At 67.3% G+C, this 20,731-nt stretch overlaps 8 protein-coding genes across 8 annotated transcripts; 2 read left to right on the top strand and 6 right to left on the bottom strand.

The window, feature by feature from the left end:
• Positions 1-183: 183 nt before the first annotated feature.
• RHOBADRAFT_42368 (uncharacterized protein) lies at positions 184-2,913 on the bottom strand (the record flags this gene model as incomplete). The annotated part of the gene is made up of 8 exons (XM_018414049.1): positions 184-277; positions 401-596; positions 680-849; positions 964-1,048; positions 1,159-1,889; positions 1,959-2,035; positions 2,155-2,250; positions 2,842-2,913. 8 exons carry the CDS (start codon positions 2,911-2,913, stop codon positions 184-186), a joined length of 1,521 nt encoding a protein of 506 aa, XP_018273204.1.
• Positions 2,914-3,041: 128 nt separating this feature from the next.
• On the bottom strand, positions 3,042-4,291 carry RHOBADRAFT_52101 (uncharacterized protein; the record flags this gene model as incomplete). The annotated part of the gene is made up of 5 exons (XM_018416170.1): positions 3,042-3,222; positions 3,376-3,508; positions 3,590-3,674; positions 3,746-3,935; positions 4,014-4,291. 5 exons carry the CDS (start codon positions 4,289-4,291, stop codon positions 3,099-3,101), a joined length of 810 nt encoding a protein of 269 aa, XP_018273203.1. The 3' UTR covers positions 3,042-3,098.
• Positions 4,292-4,810: 519 nt separating this feature from the next.
• RHOBADRAFT_42366 (uncharacterized protein) lies at positions 4,811-5,836 on the bottom strand (the record flags this gene model as incomplete). The annotated part of the gene is made up of 5 exons (XM_018414048.1): positions 4,811-4,846; positions 4,975-5,246; positions 5,348-5,500; positions 5,639-5,744; positions 5,831-5,836. 5 exons carry the CDS (start codon positions 5,834-5,836, stop codon positions 4,811-4,813), a joined length of 573 nt encoding a protein of 190 aa, XP_018273202.1.
• Positions 5,837-5,943: 107 nt separating this feature from the next.
• Positions 5,944-7,932, top strand: RHOBADRAFT_52099 (uncharacterized protein; the record flags this gene model as incomplete). Its single annotated transcript, XM_018416169.1, has 6 exons — positions 5,944-6,318; positions 6,389-6,490; positions 6,568-6,810; positions 6,911-7,067; positions 7,171-7,259; positions 7,358-7,932. 6 exons carry the CDS (start codon positions 5,944-5,946, stop codon positions 7,889-7,891), a joined length of 1,500 nt encoding a protein of 499 aa, XP_018273201.1. The 3' UTR covers positions 7,892-7,932.
• Positions 7,933-7,962: 30 nt separating this feature from the next.
• On the bottom strand, positions 7,963-10,305 carry RHOBADRAFT_52098 (uncharacterized protein; the record flags this gene model as incomplete). The annotated part of the gene is made up of 4 exons (XM_018416168.1): positions 7,963-8,642; positions 8,737-9,697; positions 9,996-10,230; positions 10,301-10,305. Coding segments are annotated over 4 exons (1,763 nt in total), but the record flags the coding sequence as incomplete, so codon positions are not given.
• A 1,659-nt stretch (positions 10,306-11,964) lies between these two features.
• On the top strand, positions 11,965-16,032 carry RHOBADRAFT_52097 (uncharacterized protein; the record flags this gene model as incomplete). Its single annotated transcript, XM_018416167.1, has 13 exons — positions 11,965-11,978; positions 13,368-13,459; positions 13,523-13,593; positions 13,661-13,906; positions 13,997-14,070; positions 14,148-14,204; positions 14,292-14,499; positions 14,579-14,667; positions 14,739-14,780; positions 14,856-14,911; positions 14,980-15,722; positions 15,797-15,891; positions 15,975-16,032. The coding sequence occupies 13 exons, from the start codon at positions 11,965-11,967 to the stop codon at positions 16,030-16,032; spliced, it is 1,845 nt and encodes a 614-aa protein (XP_018273199.1).
• A 274-nt stretch (positions 16,033-16,306) lies between these two features.
• RHOBADRAFT_34637 (uncharacterized protein) lies at positions 16,307-18,810 on the bottom strand (the record flags this gene model as incomplete). Its single annotated transcript, XM_018413215.1, has 6 exons — positions 16,307-16,481; positions 16,574-16,750; positions 16,829-17,320; positions 17,396-17,578; positions 17,657-17,802; positions 17,877-18,810. 6 exons carry the CDS (start codon positions 18,808-18,810, stop codon positions 16,344-16,346), a joined length of 2,070 nt encoding a protein of 689 aa, XP_018273198.1. The 3' UTR covers positions 16,307-16,343.
• Positions 18,811-19,252: 442 nt separating this feature from the next.
• RHOBADRAFT_34632 (uncharacterized protein) lies at positions 19,253-20,725 on the bottom strand (the record flags this gene model as incomplete). The annotated part of the gene is made up of 4 exons (XM_018413214.1): positions 19,253-19,537; positions 19,632-19,745; positions 19,814-20,195; positions 20,613-20,725. The coding sequence occupies 4 exons, from the start codon at positions 20,723-20,725 to the stop codon at positions 19,514-19,516; spliced, it is 633 nt and encodes a 210-aa protein (XP_018273197.1). The 3' UTR covers positions 19,253-19,513.
• Positions 20,726-20,731: the final 6 nt, after the last annotated feature.

The raw sequence follows: 20,731 nt of genomic DNA, 5'->3' as shown, positions 1-20,731 counted from the left end.
CGGCGACAGCTCGTTCGCGTCCGCGCACGCTCGAGAACGACGAGGACGAAGAGAGAGAGAGAGTCGAAGTGTTGGGCACGAAAACTAACTACGAGGAGAGAGGGAGGATGCGACAGTGCGGCAGGAGGGAGGGAGGGAGGGAGAGGGAGCCAGAGAGGTCGGAAGAGGGAGGTCGAACGTCGTCTAGTGGTCGAGGAGCGAGAGCTGGCCCGTGACGAGCTTGTTCTCGAGGGTCGTGCCGTCCGGAAGCTCGATCTTCGAGCCGTCGTTGGCGACACTGCGAGGAGGGGGAGGCACGGGCGCGAGCGCACAGGGTTAGCTCGACAAGCCCGCCTTGACAGGGACCGACTCGGGCCGCCAGGCGCAGCTCGAGGAGGGAAAGGAGGAAGAGGGGACGCACATGATGACGGTACCGCGCAGGACGGTGCCCCGGCCGAACGAGACGTCGCCCGAGATGGTCAAGTGGTCGAGCTCGAGCAGCGACGGGATCGTCTTGAACCGCTTCTGGAACGCCGCGACCTTCTTGAACGCGTCGCCAAGCTTGATGACGGGCGTCGAGAGGAACATGCGGTCCGGGTTCATGACGAGGGCGCCGCCTGCGTGAGGGAGAGCCGAGTCAGTTCCGTCCTCGAGGCTCGAGCGCCGGACGGGAACGGTGAGAGGAGGACGAGGGACGCACCGCTGAGCTCGTACAGGTCACTCTTGATGAGGAGCAGGTCACTGCAACTCTTGACGGGCAGGAACCGCGAGCGCGGCACGTTAATGCCGTGCGCGCCGTTGAAGTGCTTGATGGCCGCGCCGACGGCCGTCTCGAGCTGGATAACGGCCTCGCCCTTGTCGCTCTGCTTGCTGTGGGCCGGGAGAGGGGAAGTAGAACGGTCAGGCACGGTCGGCGGACAGGGCGAGCCGGCACAGGTGAGGCGCCGGCAGGCTCAGGGTGGACGAGGACGACGCTGGACGCACTGGTTGACGATGATCTCGAGGTCCATGCCGTCGTTCTCCATGATGCGCTTGATCGCGCGGAGGTTGACCCACAGGTTGTTGGTGTCTGCGCGCGAGCGAGAAGAGGTAAGAGGCGTCGAGAGCCGAGGAGCGCTCGTGACGGCTCGTCGACGCCGAGCCGTCGCTCGCGCAGGGCCGAGGAACAAGCCGACTCACTGAAGATCTTGAACTTGCGAACCGACTTGAAGTCCTCGACGTGGTCGGACGGGACCTGGGCAATCTCGAGGAGGCGGACGTTGCCCTCGTAGTTGATGAGCGTGCCGCCCTTGACATCGGCCTTGGTCTTGTCGGTCACCTCCATGAGGAACTCGGCGCCGCTCTGGTGCATGTGCTCGAGGATGCGCGTGTCGACGACGGCGCCGAGGTTGTCGACGTTCGACACGAAGAGGTACTCCTTGCCGGCCGCGAGGAGCTTGTCGACCAGGCCCGAGTTCATGATGGCGTCAAACAGGTCGCCGTGGCCGGGAGGGTACCACGCGCCCTTGTCCTCAACGGCCGACTTGGGGGTCGGGAGGAGCGTCTCGCGGTTGACGCGCGGGTACCGCGACTGATTGAACGTCATGAGCTCGATGCGGTGGTTGGCGTACTTCTGGATGATGACGGCCGTGTCCTCGTCCGTGTTGAACGAGTTCATGAGGATGAACGGCACGTTGACGTTGTGCTGCGAGTTGAGGTGCTCGATCTGGCGGACCGACAGGTCGAGGAAGGTCATGCCCTCGCGGACCTCGATGATCGACTTGGGGCCGACGCAGCCCATGGTCGTGCCGAGGCCACCGTTGAGCTTGAGGACGGCGAGCTTGTCGAGGAGCGACGGGTCCGTCTTCTCGGGAAGCTCGGCGTACGGCACGACCTGCTCGGGCGTCGGCGGCTGGATCTTCTCCCAGTCACTGCGAGGGGGAGCGTGTGGGTCAGGTGTACGCTCGAGAGTGCGGGAGAGGGGGGCGGCGAGGACGCACATCTTCTCGTTCTTGGCCGTCTCGGCGAGGTAGCGGTTGAACAGGATGAAGAAGCTCTGCATCTCGGCCTCGAACGCCTGCATGCAGGTGCGGTAGAGTGTCAGTACGGCGCCGCGAAGCGAAAAAGAGGTCTCCCACTCTCGCCCAAGGCGGACGAGAGAGGCTGCGGCCAAGTGTTCGAAGCGAGCCGACGCACCTTCTTGTACTCGGGGTCTTGGATGTTCTGGATCATGGCGTTGAGCTCGTTGCGCATGGCCTTGGCCGACACGCCCGTGGCGGCCGACTTGAAGTCCTGCGAGATGTGGGAGAGCGCGAGAAGGAAGGAGGAGGGGAGGAGGAGGGGGCGCGAGCGGGAGGTCAGTGACGGTGCTCCGAGTGCAGGCTCGCCGCCTTGGTGATTGATCCGCCGACATCGCGACGCTGCTCTGGCTATGCGCAGGCGCTGCAGGGCGAGCGAGGCGTCCCCACCGGACGAGGATCGCTCCATCTCCCCGCCCTTGCAGCCTCCCCCACGCCCCGCCGACGCTGGGAAGGTGGCCCTCGCCGCGCTCGCAGCGAGTCGAGCACCGCGCCCGCCCAGCTGCCACCTGTTGCACCGAGAGACTCGACGCGAGCGATGCGCTCGAACGGCCGGGTCCGCCGGGCCGAGAGGGCGGAGGTCCGCCCAGCGTGGAGCGCCGTCCTCGCGGGCGAGAAGCTGCCCCCTCCCTCGGTGACGACAGCTCGCCCTGCCGCGCAGCGAGGTCCACCGCAAGCCCACATGCTCCATCCACCGACTGCTGCACCGTCCACGGCGGGCGAGAGGCGGGCGGGGCGAGGAGAGGCGAGAGGGGGGGGGAGGACGGGCCGACGTTGGGCGAGAAGGGAGGGCGGGTGGACGCACCATGGCAGAGTGGCCGCGAGCGCGCTTCGAGGCGGTGCCGGTAGCGGCGGCGGTGGGGTCGACAGAAGCCATCGTGAGGGACAAGAGCCGAGGGAGGGGTGAGGGAGGAGGGAGGAGGGGGAGGAGGAGAGCGAGCGCGAGCGGAGCCAAGTTCGATCTCGTCGCGTCTCACTATTCTCGACCGGTCGCTCTCCCCTTTTGAGCGACAGAGTTGCACTGCAGCCTCATGTACTCAAAACCCTCGCGCCCCCCAACCTCTACTCGTCGTCCGCACCGACGCCGCGCTCCGAGTTGAGCCGCTCGAACGTGTCGCGCACCTCGCGCGCAAAGTCGCGCACGTCGTGGCCGCCCGGGCACTGCTTCCACGACCCGTCGTGAATGCTGCAGGGACGAACGAGAGGAAGGAGGAAGGGGAGGAAGGAAAGGCGGGTCAGCACGTGCGGCCAGATGCAGGCTCTACTGCGTCGCCTGCACGTGCGACACGAGCGCGCAGGGACGAGCGAGGGAAGGACAGAGAGAGAGGGGGAGACGCACCAGATCGGCTTGTCCTCGATCAGGATGGTGCAGCTGCTCTTGACGGCGAGGCGCTCGGCCCGCTCCAGGCTGTCGACGAGCAGGCGTCGGCCCTCCTTGCCTTCGACGCACGACGCGAGCGTGTCGGTCCACTCTGCGGGAGACGAGAGGGTCAGTCTGGCGCTACGCGAAGGAGAGGGCGGACGAGGAGAGAGAGGGAGAGGAGGAGACGCACCTCGCCCGACGACCGACGCGCACCGCTTGGCCGCCGCATCGCTGCCGATCCGGGACGTCTCGCCATAGTTCATGCATTGGACAAACTGTGAGAAGGGAGGCAAGGGCAATCAGTAGGCGGAAAACGCGCCACCGAACGAGCGAGAGGCCGACGCACGTTCCACGAGTCCTCCCATGCCCTCTTCTCCCTCGCCAGCGTCGCCTCGGCCTCGCCGTCGACGCCCTTCTTCTTGCGCCCTTCTGAGCCGGCGCGCCAGTGTCGCGCCGCGCACAGCTGCTGCACGTTGCCCTTGCACTCGAGCTCGCCGTGCATGCACGTCGCGCCGTACGGGGCCGACGAGTCCTCGCTGTGGGCGTCGGTGTGTGTCAGGGCGTCGTCTCTTGGGGCATGAGGGCGAGGTCGAGGAAGAGAAAAGCGGACGCACTGCGCGATGAAGACGAGCTCCATGTCGACGAGGTCGGCGACGACGCCCGAGCCAAACTTGGTCGGCAGGCGCTCCTCGAGGACGCGGTCCCACACCGTCTCACACAGCGAAGCGTCCGGGCAGCGCGACATGACGCCGAGCGCGACGTGGACCGGCTTCGAGGTCGAGTTGACGAGGGCCGAGGTGGGGGACGAGGAGGGCGAGAGGAAGGGGAGCTGGAGGGGCGAGGCGAGGGTGCTGGCGCTGAGCGCGACGAGTGCGAGTGTCGGTGCGAGCATCTTTGGCGGGCTCGAGTGGGTGTGGGAGGAGGGAGCGGCCAAGTGAGATGAGGGTCGAGATGACGCCAAGTCGGGGTCGAGCTCGCGCAAGGGTTCAAGGGAAGTGGCGGTGCGGTGTGTACTGTCGCGGCTGGGGGTAGTGGCGACTGGGTCCTGTGCTGCGCTTCAGCAGAGGCAGTGGACGAGATGGAGAGCAAGACGAGGGAGATCCCGCTGGTCCGACTCTGCGGCGGCCGAGAGCAACTCGCTCGAGCGCTTCCGACTCGCTCTCCTCGTCGGGACCGACACAGTGCGTGAGGGCAGGATATACATTGCGAGGGCACGGCAAAAGAGGCTTCGAGGCGGTGTAAGATCTACGAAAGGCGGGAGGAGGGAATCGGCGCCGTCGCGAGGCGGATTCTTTCGGGGCGAATGAGGAGGGTCTGTCGGCAGGGTCGGCGTGGATCGAGGAAGAGGTACGGCGGATGTCGGCAGCGAGGCGACGACCGACGACGACCGCCGCCCCGACCAAGGCGTTCTTCACGACCCGAGCTGCTTGCCCATGAAGCGGCGCTTCTGCACGTGCGGATCGAGTGTCAGCGACCGTGCGGAGCCAAATAGGGGACGCGGTCCAACGACCTGGACCGCGACCCCAGCTGCACCTGCTCGCAGTCGCTGACGGAGGAGAGAAAGGGGGGACGCACCTGGAACGCCATCCACCACTTGCTCGGCTTGGACCCGCCCGCCGTACTCTCGTCCTGCGGGTTGTACACGTGCTGCTCGACGAGGCGCAGGACCGTCTCCTGGCGGGCATGGACGAGGTAGGCGCGCAGGGCGTCGCTCGACACGCGGTCGCCGGCGGCCGGGCCCTGGAAGACCTGATTCATCGGGAAGCCCGGCTCGCCCGGCAGCGCAAAGTGGCCGAGGGCGTGCGTCGTGAGATGCTTGAGGGCGTCTTGCGAGGTCCAGGTGCGGGCTGTGTGTCCTCGGATTCGGAGGCAGGGGAGCAGGTCAGGGCCCGCTCGAGGAAGGGGGGGGCACGGTCGTCTCCCCAAGCCGAAGTGGACGGCGACGCACCCTGCGCGATCTTTCCGAGGCAGTCGCCGATGAAGAGGATGAGGTAGATGAGGACGCGGTCGGCCTGGCCCTTGATCTCGAAGTTGCGGAAGAGCGAGTTTGGGCGGAAGAGGGCGAGGCTCTCGTCGATGATGTCGGGCTGGTTCGTGTCGGCTGTGTGTTCGCGACTGTGTCAGTGCCGGGGCTCATACTGACGTGCGAGGGGAAGAGGGGAGGAGCAGCCCCGCTCGGCCCGAGGTGGGCGAGGGTGACGAGGACGTGGGCGGCGAGGGAGGGAGCGGGAGGACACACCTGGCGTCGGCGCAGTTCCCCTGATGCGGCTCGAGAAGGGCAGGAGGGCCAGGTTGCCGACTTGGCGAGCGCCTTGTGCGTCGTCGTTCCACGACGAGTGGTAGGCCTGCGGGGCGGGGGCGACGCGCAGGGAGGGCAGGCAGTTAGTAGGCGGGTACTCGGAGGTGCTCTGAGTGGGCTTGAGGTACTGACAGGCATGCTGGGAGAGTGTGACGAGGACGAGATGGGGGAAGCCTGCAAGCTGATGACGGGGGCAGTCCATCTGCTCCTCTCGCCCGACTCCTCTCGACTCAAGCTCGGCTTTGATGCCACCAGTACTACCGACTACGTCCATACTACCGGCCTACCAAGCCTCAGCTCGCCCGACGCACCTCTCGCCGACCGCTTCCCCACCCGCCTCGGCCTCGCCGACTCGAGCACGCTGCTTCGTCCAGCGCCACGATGTGCACCCTCAGCCGTCACAGCAAGTGACCGCCGGCCGAGCGGCGCAAGAGCGCACAGCGACCCGCCCTCGCCCGTCACCGCCGCCTCAACTTGCGTCCTCGGCACCTCTCGACGACGACGAGCGCACGCTCGCTTCGCCCGCAGAGCCTCGAGTGTTCAGTGTCACGCCAACGAGGAACAAGCTCGCCACCCTGTCGGGACTCGTCAAGCGCAGGAGGAAACGTGTGCCGCTCGAGGTCCGTCCGCTTCTCCCTCTCTCGCCTACTGGTCTCGCTCCGGGACTGACGCTGTGTCCCTTGCTCACAGGCCAAAGCTCTTCATGTCGGTCATTCGGTCGACACGAGCTGCTGGATGAGCTACGTCCCCGACGAAGCGAAGCTCGACGAGCTTTACCTGCCCGGCACCCATGTGCGTCCCTTCTCCCTTCCTCTCTCGCCCCGGCACCCTCGTCCACCGCCGTCGCTCACCCTCTCATCGTCATACAGGACTCCCTCGCCCTCTTCTATCCGCTCCTGTCCTCAATCTGCCAGTCGACCCCGCTCCTCAACCAGCTGAAAGGCGGCATCCGGTTCCTCGATCTTAGGTTCTCGCTCCTCGACGACGGCGAGCTGTGGGCCTATCACGGCATCGTGCCGCAACGACTTAGCGCGGCCGACGCGTTCGAGGAGGTGTACCGCTGGCTCGAGGGCGAGGGCAGGAGCGAGTGCGTCGTCGTCAGCTGCAAGCAGGTGCGTCGGCTCGTCCTCGTCCCCTGCGCCATCCTCGAGCGCGCTCGGGTCGAACGCGCTCTACGACACAGTGCATGACTGACGCTCGCTTTGTCTGCAGGAAAACCCGGCGCCACATTTCGCCGAGACCTTGTGGGCCCTCCTCGACCGCACCTCTCGTTCTCGCGCCTTGTGGTACGACGAAGACCGCTGGCCGTCCCTCGGCGAGGTGCGCGGCAAGTGCGTCATGTTCTGTCGCTTCGGGTGGGACACGCAGCGTGAGTCGTTCGTGCTCGCCCTCGTCACTCGTGTCGGCCGGGCGGCGCCGACTCTTGGCTCGAACCGGAAGAGCGAACACTGACTGCTCTCGTTGCTCGACAGGTGGCCTGCATCCGCCTGAATGGCCGAACGATTCGCGTGCAGCATGGCGCACCACGATCGGCGGGCGCGACACGCTCGTCCAGGACTGGGTGCGTTTCCCTCTCTCCCTCTCTCCCTCTCTCTCTCTCTCCGACCGTCGGCCTTTTCTCTTCTTGCCGCCCCACTGACCCGCCCTTTCGACATGCAGTACGGTCTATCGACACCCATCGCGATCCCCAAGAAGGCCGCCCTCGCGCTCTCGCTCTTCACGCCCGACTCGCCGCTCCTCCCTCCCTCATCCTCCGCTGCCAAAACCACCGCCACCGACGCCCGCCCGCACCCCCTCTCGACGCCCGACCCCCTCCCTCACCGCATCTCGTACCTCTCCTGCGCCTCGTTTCCGCTCCTCTTTCCCTCGGTCGCCGCCAAAGGGTTCGGCGCGCCCTCGCTCGGCCTCGGCTGGCGCGGCGTCAACGAGCTCGTCCTGCGGGGCCTGCGACGCCTCGCTGCTACCGATGCTGCTACTGCTGCGGCGGTGGCAGCTGGCGTGGGCGAGGGGAAGGACGAGGGAGCAGGGGGAGGAGCGAGGGCGAGGGGGAGGAGGTACGTGCGCGGCGAGGGGGGCATGGTCGTCCTCCTCGACTTTTGGGAGAGCACGGCGGACAGCTCGGGACGAGGGAGAGACGCGGTGCGACAGGGAGGACTCGTGCTCGAGGTCGTCCAGATGAACTTTGCGGCGTAGCAAAGCCTGTCGAGGAGCGCTGCAACCTTGTCTCTCTCTCTCTTGAGCGCGCGCAGATAGCTCACGAGAGTCGACGAGAGTCGCAACGAGTACACTGCACGGATGTGGGTCGTTCGAATGGGTAGGTAGGGAATGATGGGAGAGGAAAAGACGAAAGAGAAAGCACTAGAGTACACCCGGCCGCGCCGGCTAAGCTGGATCTGCCACAGCGACGCCGTTCCACCGCCCCTCCTCTCTCACTCCCAGTCGCTGTCCTCGTCCTCGTCCGCTCCCGCCGCCGAGTCCCTGCGCGCCCTGTCCGCCGCGCCGCCCTTGTCGCCACCGAGCTCGTCGCCGCTCGGGTTGCCGCTCTTGGCGTCGACGACGTCGTAGCTCCCCGCGCCGTCGCTGCTCGCGCGCGGGCTGCGCTCGGCCGTCGTCGAGAGCGACAGCGTCGGCGACGGGTGCTGCGACGACGCGCTCGGGCCCGCGCCCGTCGGTGCGGTTGGCGCGGCGGCGGCGGCGGCGGCGGCGGCGTTCGAGTCGGCGGGCGAGGCGGCCGAGACGAGCGTGGGCGTGTCGTTGGCGGAGCGAGGAGGTGCGGCAGCAGAGGCGGAAGAGGGGGCCGGGTCGGACGAGACGGCGGCGTCGAGCGAGGCCGAGGGGGCGGCCGTCATACCGGCGACGACGGACAGGCGGGGCGACGCAGCGGCCGAGGTGCCGTCCTCGTCGTCCATGTCCCACGAAAAGTCGTCCTCGCTCTGGTCGGCGACTGCGCAGGGAAGGAGGCAAGCCGGTCAGGTTGGCTCGGCACGGCGCGAGGGGGGGGGGGGGGGGGGGGAAGAGAAGGGACGAGGGCGACGCACTCTGGAGCACCTTCTTCCTGCGCTCCTCCTCGGCCTCGATCGTCTCCTTGCGCCAGAAGTACCGCACCCAGAACGTCTCGTCGTCGAGCTGCGCGGGCACGAGCGCGTCGTGCGTCGCCTGGAGCGCCTCGCCGCCCATCTCGAGCTCGCGCCCGACCTGCGCCTGCGACGCCTCGTCGTCGAGCGCACCGCGCGCAGCGACGAACGCGGCGAACGAGTCGCGCGAGTCGGCCGACGCCGCCGGGTCGGCGAGGAGGAGCGCCGTGTCGGTGCGGAGCTTGTACAGGATGAGCTCGCGGCGGCTCATGGCGCTCGCCGCGCCCGACTTGTCCATGCTCGTGCGGCCCGAGCCCGAGTGGTCGCCTCCTGCGGCGCCATCGCGCGCCGATGAGGCGTCGGGCGGGACGACCTTGAGGGCGTCGCTCGCGAGCTTGCTGACCTCGTGGGAAAAGTCCTGGAACCAGTGCTCGCCCTTGTGGAGGTAGTCCTCGGCGACCTTCTGGCCCTCGGCGAGGTCGAGGTGCGTGAGCTGCGACTGGATCTGGTGCAGGTTGCGCGACACGCCCGTCTGGAGGGTCGACAGGTTGCGCGAGAGCTCTTGGACGTTCGGGTTCATGGCGAGCGACGCAAAGAAGGCCGACGCGGCGGCTGCAGGCGTTTGCTGCTGCACGTCGCTCGCCGTGTCCGCGCCGGAACCCTCGCCGTCGCCGTCGCCCGACCGGTCGACGCCCTTGCCCTTGTCGACGGCCGCCGGCGGCGCGTCGTCGATGATGACGGGCATGCCGTCGGCGCCGATGACGATGCCCTGGCCCGTCGCTGGCGCCTCGGACAGGCGCTGGAGCTCGGCGCGCGTCTGCTCGCCGAGGTGGTCGAGGTTGGCGCGGGCCTGCGAGATGAGGGGCGACAGGTCGGCGCGCGCCGACTCGTACTGCTTCTCGGCGGTCTGCAGTGCGGCAGTGCCCTGTATTCGGCAGACAAACTCGGTCAGCAGCTGCGAGCTGGGAGAGCTCGACACGCTCGCGAGCGCTGCTCCGAGAGACGCTGCCGTCCCGCTCGCCTGCTCCAGGCGCGCTTCTTGAACAGTGCCGCAAGGGCTTTGTTCCACCGCGGAAAGCATGGCGCCCCGAGCGCACCCTCGCTCGCCAGGCCTTGTGGTTCCCGCTGCACCCGCCTCCCGAGTGGCCCCACCTGGCTCGCCTCGCCTCTCTAGCCGTCCAACGCGTCCGAGCGCTGCCAGATAGAGTGGACAGAGGACGCACCTGCTTCTTGATGGACCCCCAGAAGCTCGAGAAGCCCGAGACGACGCTCTGGACCTCCTTGTCGAGCCCGAGCGACTTGGTCGTGGTCGAGAGCGGCGAGTCGTCCTGGGCGGCGGTGGTCGCGGTCGAGGCGGTGGACGAGCTGGGCGTGTCGCTGGCGGGCTTGTCCTGGCGCTGCATCGGGGTGCGAGAGCGGGGCGTGTCGGCCGGGGTGGGTGCGAAGCCGCCGAGGGACCTGGACGAGGGGCGAGAGGTCAGCTCGCCTGGACAGGTGGACGTCGTGGCAGTGGCGGTGCTCGACGTACTCCATGCTGGATCAAGTGCCTCTGAGCGAGGTCGACAGTCGGTGGTTGAGCGACGACGACGATGGACGGCAGGCGAGATGCTCCTCCTCGTCTCCCGCGACAACACTTGCTCTGCGAGGCGCGAGATGCTGCTCAGCTGCCCTCCTGCTTTGCTGCACAGGCGCAGCCCGCAGCGCGCTGCCTCCTCGCCGGCGTACTCGCCTCTCCTCGCGCTCCTCGCCTCAGCGCTCGCGTCCCTCGCACGGGGGCACAGCCGCCAAAGCGGCCGAGCTCGTCGCGTCTGCGTGCGTGTTACCTCTCGACGCCCGACACGGCGGTCCTGCCTCGAGCACGAGGCCGAGCGAGGGCGCGGCCTCGGACCTCTTCCCACGCTCGCTTGCTCGCTCGCTCGCTCAAGTAAACGCTCGCGGGCCGCGCAGAGCTGCGCTTCACTCTCTCTGCGGCAGCTCCAGCTTCCTGCACGGCTTTCCGTTGTCGCTGAGCCGCTCTCGCTGAGTCAGGGACGGGCGAGGCAAAGGAGAAGACGGGTCGCTCCACGCTGCACCACGCTCAGAGCTACACCTCTAGCCCTCGCCAAAGTAGATGCGCCGCATCCTGTACGAGCCTTCGCCCGCACGAGTCCGGCTGCGCGTCCGGCTCGACTCGCCCAGGCTCCGTTGGCTCGCCCGCCGTCGCGCGAGGCGCTGCGCGCGAGGGAGGGGTCAGAGCGGTGCGCCGGCGGTCTCGTGGGTCGAACTGGCGCAGGTAGGGAAGACAAGGGCTCACGATGCCGTCTCGACGAGCCGCAAGCGTGTGCTTGAGCGCCTCCAGGCTCGTGCTCGCGATTTGGTGCTGGTCTGCGGCCGTGAGAGGCGTCAGTAGATCGTCGGCGGCCTCGTCGGCGCAGGAGTGGGCTCACAGCCGTTGACTGTGTGCCATCGAGGTCAGTCGGCGTTCTGAGCGCGTGCGAGAGGGTCAGATGGGGACGGACCGAGCGTGTCAGCGAGGTGGGCGCCAGCGTTTTCTGCCGACCGGGCCGCCTCGTCGCGCAGGTGCACGAGCTGTGAAAAGACTCCCGTCAGGCTCGACACGTGTCGCGACAAAGCGAGCGAGAAGACGCACGATGCTAACGAGCCTGGTTCGCGCCGCTGGGCTCTCCCTGTACTCATAGCCTGCAGGAAGTGCGTCAAGCGCACGAAGAGTCAGTGCCCTCGTCTCGCGCCGCAGCGTCGAGATTTGCCGGACCCCGATGATCTGTGTCGTGCGAGAGGATTAGTGACGGTGCGACCAGGAAGGCAGAGGAGCGACGAGGACGCACACATATCCGCGAGCTTCTCCTCGTCCATGCCCTCGAGGTGTTCGACCGACGTCTCGTCGAGCCAGCTCGCTTCCGCCGCCGACATCGTCGAGACGCAGCCGGGAGAGAGCAAAAGAAGCGAGGCGAGCGAAAGCTTCGTCGGCGCCCCGCGGTGACGAACGTCTGTGCGTCGCCGCGGCGCGCGCAGTCCGGCCCGGCTCGCGGCCGCTCGGCGAGCAGTTATCAGGGGCCTGTGCGGGAGCTGCGCAGCAGGAACGCGCGACCGAGTCGGCAGAGACGCCGTCGGGAGCGAGCGGGTCGAAGGGGAGTGGCAGCGGCGGGAGGAGCAGCCACGTCGACAACGCGTGACGGCGGGAGGCTGAAGCGCATGACCTTCCAGCTGTGAGTGCGTGCGCACCGCGAGCGGCGAGTAGCCGAGCGAGAGAGAGGGAGAAGCGAGGCGCGGCAGCCTCTGCTTCTCCTCCACCTCGACCCTCACGACTGGGCCCGCTCAAGTCGGCTTGCCTGAGCAGCTGCACACCCCGATCACGCGTTGCGCCCGTACCCGCTTCGCCGCAAGCGCCCGCCGACGACGCAGAGCGCGTCGCATCTTCATCAGCAAACCGCGTCGTCCGACCTCTCTCGACTGGCGGCAACGGTTCATGGGCCTGTGGGCATCGTCGTCGAGGGCCATATCAGCATTAAGGAGACTACCGGGCCAGGCGGCCGCGCCGTGCGGGCTGTGGGCGACTGGTGCGTCCACCTCCTCCCCGCCTCCTCGTGTTTGGCCCCCCTCTCCCTCTCCCCTAGCCCCCTCTGCCACCTCGCGACGCGGTGCAGGGGTCTCAATGGACTGACTCGGTCACCTCACAGGCGGGACGGCTGCGCAAGGCGAGCAGGGCGGCCTTCTGGGCGGCGCGAGGCGGGCTCTTGACCTCGAGGCGGCTCGTCTTGTCCTTTGTACGTCCTGCGCGCACTCTCTCTCCCTTGAAGGACCTTCATGTGGGTCTGTGCTCCTCGCCGACGCGCGCACTGACCCTCTCGACCTCGCGCCGCAGTTTGGCCGCGCCCTCGATGGCACCTCCCCCTTCTCGGCTCCGAAAGTTCCCCTCGCGCCCTTCCTGCGCCGCGCGACGGTGACCTTTCCTCTCCGAAAGCTCTCCTCGTCCCTCGCGAGCTTTCCCGGACCGCACAGAGTTCTTGTTCGTCGTCGCACTCGTCCCGGCGGCCCAGCGAGTCGAGCCGTCGCGGACGGGTCTTTACGAGGCTGCGCCCGCCCTCTCGTGCCCCTGAGGGCAGCGGGCGCACTGTGGTGAGCCGCTCGCACGGCGCGCACCCCTGCGGAGCGCCCGTGCGCCCGGCCACCTGCTCGAAAGAGGGGGATCCTGCGCACCCTCGCTCAAACGCTAGCTCTTGATCTAGCAGGGTTACGGCCTTCTGCTCGCGCCAGATCGAACGAGGAGGTGTCTGCGGTGCAATCGAGCGTGTTTCCTAAGCCATTTTGTCGTGTGGAGCGCGAGTGGGCCAGCTGCCTCTCGAAGGCCGACGACGTCCAGAGAGCTCTTCCTTTTGGCTCGTTCGCTCGCGAGCTCGTCCACTCCTGTGCGTCCCGAGCAAGGGAAACCGCGCTCAGCCAGAGGGAGACGTTGGAGCGAAATTACGAGACTTGCTCGGGCCGCGCTCCACTTCGTCCTCGGCGACGACACACGTCGACTCGCTCTCACACAGCCGCTCTCGCTCGAGCACTGCTGCCAGCGCACACATGCCTCGGTCTAAATCACGCCGCCACAGTGCCGCCAAGGCCGAGCGCGCCATGCGCGAGTCGGACGAGGACGAGCCATTCCATGAGTTGGACTCGTCCAGCGACGAGGACGAGGCGCCCGGTGCGTCCACTCGGCTCTGCGTCCTGGCCTGTACGGTGATGCTCACCTTTGCTGCGCCTGCAGACTCGAACAAGGGCGCGTCGCCCCGGGCCTCCAAGCTGCGCTCGTCGGGAGGAGGTGCTCGCGGAACCAAGGTGCGCCTCTGTCCCCGGCAACGTCCTGCACACGAGCGGTGGCGAGACCGACTCTTTGTCCCTGCAGGGCACGCTGTGCGGCATCCTCGACCTCCCGCTCGACGTCCTCGCCGGCATCTGCGAGCACCTCGACCTCGAGACGCTCTTCCACCTGTCCCGCCTCAACAAGCGCTTCTTCAAGTTTCTCCGCGGCAACTCGACCCTGTCGTACCTGTGGGAGTGGGCGCGCGAGGAGAGCGGGCTGCCCGAGCTCGCGGCGCCGTGCTTCTCGACCGTCGAGTTGGCCAACCTCCTGTTCAGCAAGTACTGCCAGGTGCGTTCGCTCTCTCTCTCTTATCCTCGAGGGGCCGTACAAGGCCTCTACTGACGTACCCGATGCCCCCTCGTCCTTCGTGCCCTGCAGAACTGCGCGAGGACGACGCCCAAGGCCGACTTCCTGCTGCGCGTACGCCTCTGCCAGGCGTGCTCGAAGAACCTGTACGTCCTCCCCCTCGTTCCAGATCCCCCTCGTCAACTCGAGCTGTCCCGACTAACGTGATTGCCTGTGCGTGCAGGATCTGGGACGACCGCGACCTCGACTTCCCCTTGGACAACTTCGCCGACACCGCCTTGTGCCCGACCGGAACTCGTACGTCTCGCTCTCTCGGCGCGGTCCGAGACTCGAAGAGCAGCACGCCTGACTCGATCTCCACACGCAGGCGAAGGTTCGGGCCGCACGCGCAAGCACACCGAGTACCTGATCCGCGACCTCGACTTCACGCCGACTGCAAGAGGCGCTGGATCAAGGCCGGCGTCCACAACGTCATCCGCATCGAGAAGGGCGCGGGCTTCATCGAGTCCGGCAAGGACTACACGTTCCAGGAGTTCAAGGACCGCTGCTTCCAGGTCAGCATCTTGCGCGACCAGGTGCGCCAGCACGCTCTCACTCTCGCCTCGAGGTTAGGGTCGTCTCGCCGTACTCACGCTCTCATGTCCCCTCTGACAGGACGGCGACGCCATCATCGAGTGGCAGCAACAGCGCGTCATCGAGCAGGACAAGATTCGCCAAGCTCGTCGTGTGCAGCGTCGCGAGGCGTACGTCCCCTTCTCTTGCACTCGTTCGAGCCGGGACGAGCCTCTGACTGACCATGTTCCGTGTCCTGCAGGATCGAGGCGCGTCTCGTCGAGCGTGGGTGGCAGCCTCACCAGTGCGTCCCGCTCTCCTGAGGGGTCCGAGCACCGTCGCGCACGAGCTCTGACACCTGCCCCTGCAGCTTCGACAGCCCCGAGTGGAAGGCGCACTCGCTCGTCAACATGGCGAGGGACCTCAACGACAAGAGTGCGTGTTCCGCATCATCTCGACCCGCCCGAACCATCTCTCACTCGCTCTCCTTCCTCCACACGCAGTCTGGTCCTCGATCCGCGGCAAGCTCGAGACGTTCCTGCAGGCGCAAGAGGCCGAGCGTGACGCGGCGCACATCGCAGTCGTCCAGGAGCGCCGGCTCTTCGAGGTCGAGCAGGAGCACACCGGCCTCGTCGCCGACCGCCAGCTGGCGACCTCGCTCGGCCTGTACCCGCTCCCGCCCTGGTCCGAGTTCGGCCAGCTCGCCGTCGTCAAGAAGCTGTGGCACGTCGAGACGATCGACGAGGCGTACGAGGACGACTACCCGACGATCGTGACCGAGGCGAGCGCCATCGCCGACGAGCTGTCGGCCCTGCACGCCGCGTTCAAGTCGGGCCTCGTCAACCAGTTCGTCGGCATCTTGTCGGCCTTTGAGCAGGTGCCTGTCGCGATCCAGTCGATCCTCGAGCCTGCCGACCCGTCCGGCTTCAGCGCCGACGAGGAGGACGTGATTGTCGGCCTCGCGTGCTGCGCCCTCACGTGTGGCACCTGTTCGCTCGTCGACGTCTTCCCGCGCATCCTCGCCCACAAGTGCAAGCAGAACTGGCCTCCCGCTCTCGTCCCGGCCTCGTGCAGCCTGGCCCAGTACAAGGTCAAGGAGGCGGGCATCGCCGCCGTTCTGAGCCTGCTCGCCGCCGGCAAGCTGGACGCCGACGCGCCCTGCTCGGAGCTCGACGCCCTTGGCTCGACGTTCACGTGCTTGTGCGGGAGCAACATCAGCGCCGAGGCCGTCCCTTGGCAGAACATGGTACGTCGCCCGTTCCGCCGGGCTCCCTCTTCGTTTCCCTTTAAGCCACCCACTGACTCAGCTCTTTTCTGCAGGTGGAACACATCATGTTGTACCACGGCAAAGGACAAGCGGTGTGGGACGACGTCGTCGCCGAGTCGAGGCAGGAGGCCCTCGAGCGCGTCTTCAAGTGCGTCCGTCGCCCTCTTTCCCTCTTGCGCCATCTCTCGGTCCTCGATTTTCGAGAGCTCACTCGCAGTGACGCCCTCGCAGGAAGCACGAGAAGAACTTGCGCTGGGCGGGCAGGTACGGCGGCGACGACGGCGCGTGAGGGAGGGTCGACGCTCGGGCCGCGCTTGAGGACGAGGAGAGGGCTTTGGTCAAGGACGAGGGGAGGGTCTCGGGCCCACGCTTGTGAGGAGCTTGTCGGTAGCAGTTCGTGCAGTGCAGGTCACTTTGCTTTTCGAAGCTGCTCAACCTCGAAAGAGAGAGAGACCCGTCGAGCGCTTTCTGCTCGCCGTCCGGCAAGACCTCCTCCTGCTCGAGTTTGCTCGGCTCTGTCTGCCTCTCTGCCTGCCTCTCGGTCTCCGACAATCTCTCACGGACAGCGCGAGAGTGATGAGAGTGCATAGCAAAGGGGATCTAGTACGGCGCGAGCGTAAAGTTGGCCTTGAGGGTGCTGAGAAGGCTGTTGGCCGTCATCTGGAGCGTCCACAGGCCGACCGTCTGCAGGCGCTGCTCGTTCGACTGGGCGACGTGGTGCGCGAGGGCGGCATAGACCTGCAGGAGGAGGAGGTAGAGCGTCAGGGACACGCTCGGCTCGCGAGACGAGGCGAGAAGGAGGGGAAAGAGGGAGGAAGAGGACGACGCACCTGCTCCGACATGCGGTCGAGGATGCCGACGTCGTACGTCGTCCACGAGCCGTTGAACTCGCTCAGGCCGAGGTCGATGTGGCAGTGGATCGGGATGAGGGTGCGGTTGCGGTTGATGAAGGCGACGATGGGCCGGATCAGGGCGCTGTTGATGTAACTCAGGTGCGACGGGAAGTACTGCGCACTCACGACGGCGTCAAGACTGGTCTCTGAGAGAGCTCGAGGAAAGGGAGAGAGGGAAAGACTGCGACGCACGGGCACTGACGCCTTGAGGTCCTTGAACCGCACGTCGAGGTCGATCGACACGATCTTGTCCTCGTCCGTCTCGCCGACCTCGAGCGGCGCGTCGTCGTCCTCGTCGTCGACCGAGTCGCCCGCGGCCGCCTTCTCCGACTCCTTGGCGAACCGGAGCGCTTTTTGGCGCTCGGCCTTGGCCTGCTCGACGTCCTGCTCGGTCGTCGGCGGCGCCGTGAGCGCGTCGCGCGACAGGGTGCGTCGTCCCGGGATGCGGTTCGTCGCCGCCGTCGACGCAGAGGACGACGACGACGACGAGTCGGCGCCGAGCGCGCCGCCAATCTCGTCGACGAGGTGGTCGACGAGGGCCGACAGGTCGAGCTCGGTGTCCTCGCGCGGGAAGCGGATGTCGGCGACGAGGTCACACCGGCCCGACGTGATCCACGAGAGGACGCTCGTGTCGGACGCCGACTGCATGTGGTCGATCGGGACGCCGTCGACGCGGAACCGAGACTGCGCGAGGGAGGCGAGTGCCCGGGTCAGGCTCGGCTTCTCGGGTAACGAGAGAGAGAGGGAGAGAGAGCGTACCATGCGGGCCCACCTCGCATCCTTCATCTCCTCCTCGCTCGTGCGGCCGATCGACTGAGGGCGGTGCAGGCTGAACAGGCAGTTGTCGCACTGGCCCGTCATCGAGTCGGCCGACATGAGATCGTAGAACAGCCACTGCTTGCGGAACCGAGGAATGTCGGCGTGGAAGATCGAAAAGGTGTACTGCGGCGGCGACAAGGGGAAAATCGTCAGTCGAGGTGGGAAAGAGACGAGGGCGAGGCGGCGACGGTCGAGACGCACAGGGCGGAAGTTCTCGGGCTGGTAGATCGTGACGAGGAAGTCCTCGATCTGGAGGCCCTCGAGCCAGAAGTCGCCCGGCTTGGGCTTGTTGCGGTACGCGAACCGGTCCTTGGGCGCGTTCGGGTCGTACGTGATGTGCGAGCGCTCTGCGAGCGAGAGAGCGCGACGTCAGTGACCGGTACGCGCTGACTGAGGGATAGAAAGAGAGAGGGAGACGGACCGATGACACCACGCACGCCTCGCACGGCCGCGTCCTTGATCAAGCCCTTGCCGTCGAGCCAGCGCCCGAGGCTGAGGCTGACCTCGACCGTGTCGATCGAGAGGTGAAAGTGGGTCCACTGGGCGACCATCTCGCGCAGGCGCGCCTCGTCCTCGGACTCGTCGGTGCGCTCGTGCTCGGGGACGGGCAGGACGCCGAGCTCGCCCTTGACGGGCCCGCGCGAGATGTAGACGTTCTTGAACACGATGCGGCTGCCGCCCTGGCCAAAGATGCCCCACTTGGGGACGATGGCCGACTCGAAGACGACCTTGACGCCCGTCGAGTCGGTGAGGTAGGCGCCGAGCTTGCCGGCCAGCCACTCTTGGAGCGAGAGCGAGTTGACGACGAAGAAGAGGACGGCGAACGCCGACGTCGTCTTGAGGAGGAACCACCCGAGCGTGCCGAGGATGCCGAACGAGAAGAAGGCCGAGTAGTCGTCGGCGCGGAACCGGCGGTACGAGCGGATCGTCGCCCACTTGAACCGGATCTTGAGCCGCTCAAAGAACGAGTTGGTGAGGCTCAGGAGCTGGTCCTTGGGCGGTGGCCGACCTGCTGCTGATGGGAGGCTGGCCGCCGCTCGGCGGATCGAGCGCGACAGGGACGACAGGTAGGCCGGGTACGGCGAGGCGGCCGTCACGAGCGGGTGCGGCTCGCTCTTGGCGAGCGGGTGCGGCTCGGGCTTGGCGAGGGCATGTTGGTCGACTTGCGCAGGTGTCGGTGTCGACTTGGGCGTAGGGGGAGGTGGTGGTCGATCGGGCGGCGAGCTTGTGGCGGTGAAGGAGGACGAGGTCGAGGCGAAGGGGCGAGAGAGGACCGCGCCGCCGCGTTGACAGCTGCCCCCTGCGTCCCACTGCCCCTGCAGCAGCCGCGCCTGGCTCGTCGCGAGCGCTGACATCGCGCCTCGGCTCCTCATCGCCGCCGCCGCCGCAGAGTGCACCATGGCGCGCTGCCCCGGCCCGCCCGCCGCTGCCCAGGCGAGGCCGAGTGCTCGTGGTGCCGTACTCGTGCTGGTGGTCGGGCGCAGGGCCGAGAAGGCGCGGTACAGCTCTGCGTAGAGCGGGCGCTGGCGGGCGACCCGGATCGACGACATCTCGCTCGGCGGGGCGGCGACTCGCTGGCGGCGAGTCGAGTGCTGCAGGCGATCGTAGAAGCAGGCAGGCCGGCTGGTGCGCGAGCTCGAGAGCCGATTCGGTGGTCGAGAGGGTGGGTCGAGAGCAAGCGAGGCGAGCCGCTCATCCCGACTCGCGTGTCGCAGGGTCCGCTCCCACCGCACAGGGCGGTCCGCTTTCGCCTCTCTGAGCTCCTGCATGATCTCTCGCAACGTTCGCTCGGAGGCAAAGGAGGACTAACGCGGTCGTTTACAAGGGAGAGAAGAGGGGGGGTACAAGTGCACCGAGACGATGGACGAGAGAGCGGGCGCAAGACTAGGGTGAATATGACGCTGCAGTGACGGCGAGAGTCGAAGGGACGAGGTATACTGCCGGGACGACCCGGCGAAAGAAAGGGAGGACGACGACGAGGGAGCGAACAGGGCGACGGCGAGATGCGGCGGGGCCTGTAGAGGGCACCCCGCCCGACGGGACGGCGTCGAACGTGCATCAGGCAATGACGCAGCACGAGTTCTGCGGCGAGGGAGGCGAGAGTGAGCGAGTGCGCAAGAGGGCACACGCCGAGGACGCGGCCAAGGGGGACGAGGCGAGGTGACGGCGAGCTCACCTGCTTCTTGGCCGTTTTGTAGAACGACTTGGAGCTCGCCGACAATGCGGCCGACTTGTCGACCAGGCTGTCGAGCTTCTCGCCGCGCTCGAGGACCGACTCGATCGTCTTGTGCTGCAGGGCGCCCGAGGTGGGTCAGTCGTCAAGGCCCTGGTTCAGGAGACGAGAGGAGAGGGACGCACGAGGATGATCTTGGTCTCGTCGAGCTCCTGCTGCACCTTCATGATGGCGTCGGCCTGCTTCGGGTCCTGGTACTTCTGGAGGTACACGGGGAGGTCCGGGTACTCGACGAGCACCTGCTTGCCCGTCTGCCGCCCCTGCCGCGCCTTGTCCTCCCACTCGTCCCTCCGGACCTTGGTCGTGAACTCGTCGAGGATCTTGTTGAGGAGCGAGAAGGCGACGCGGACCGGGTACTCCTGGTCCGAGATGATGACGCCCGCGAGCTGGTCCGACTGGCGGTGGTACACGTGCGCCGTGTAGTTGTTCTCCTGCACCGACTGGCGCTGCCCGGGCGGCGTGCGCTCGGCGACCGTGCGCGCGAGGAACGTCATAAACTCGCCGACGCTGTCGCACGGGGGAGGGGGGCAAACGAGAGGTCAGTGACGGGTGCTCTGGGACTGAGCGCGGGTTCGTCGCGGTGCTGCAACTCGACATGTGGGCCTGGTCGAGCGCACTGCCCACCTCAACCGCCAACTCGGGCTCGACCCGGCGCCCTCGTCGCTCCTCGATGAGCGTGAGGGCCGCACGACCAATACCGCGCCAGGCTGCTGCGGCGACGCTCGACGCGCCACCGATGAGGCCACAGAGGCCCCTCGCAGTCCGTCCTGCCCGGCCAGAGCGCTGTGTCGTCCACCTCGACGCGCGCCTCCATGACGCGGCGACTCGCCCGACCTCTGCTCGCCCGCCACCGCTCCGTGCAGCTCGTGCGCGACCTCGAGCGTGGAGAGAGAGCTCGTGCGAGTAGAGAGGCGAGGAACTCACGTGCCGCGCTGGTAGAAGGAGAACGAGCTGAGGTCCTGAGCGGCGGCGACGGCGATGGCCGGGTTCGAGGGCCCGCTGCCGACGTGGAGGACCTGGATGCTGATGACCTTCATGCTGGA

This window comes from Rhodotorula graminis (assembly GCF_001329695.1).
Source record: "Rhodotorula graminis WP1 unplaced genomic scaffold RHOBAscaffold_3, whole genome shotgun sequence".
Lineage (NCBI taxonomy): Eukaryota > Fungi > Basidiomycota > Microbotryomycetes > Sporidiobolales > Sporidiobolaceae > Rhodotorula > Rhodotorula graminis.
The sequence above is the reverse complement of the archived record's forward strand: the minus strand, read 5'-3'. Positions and strand labels throughout refer to the sequence as shown.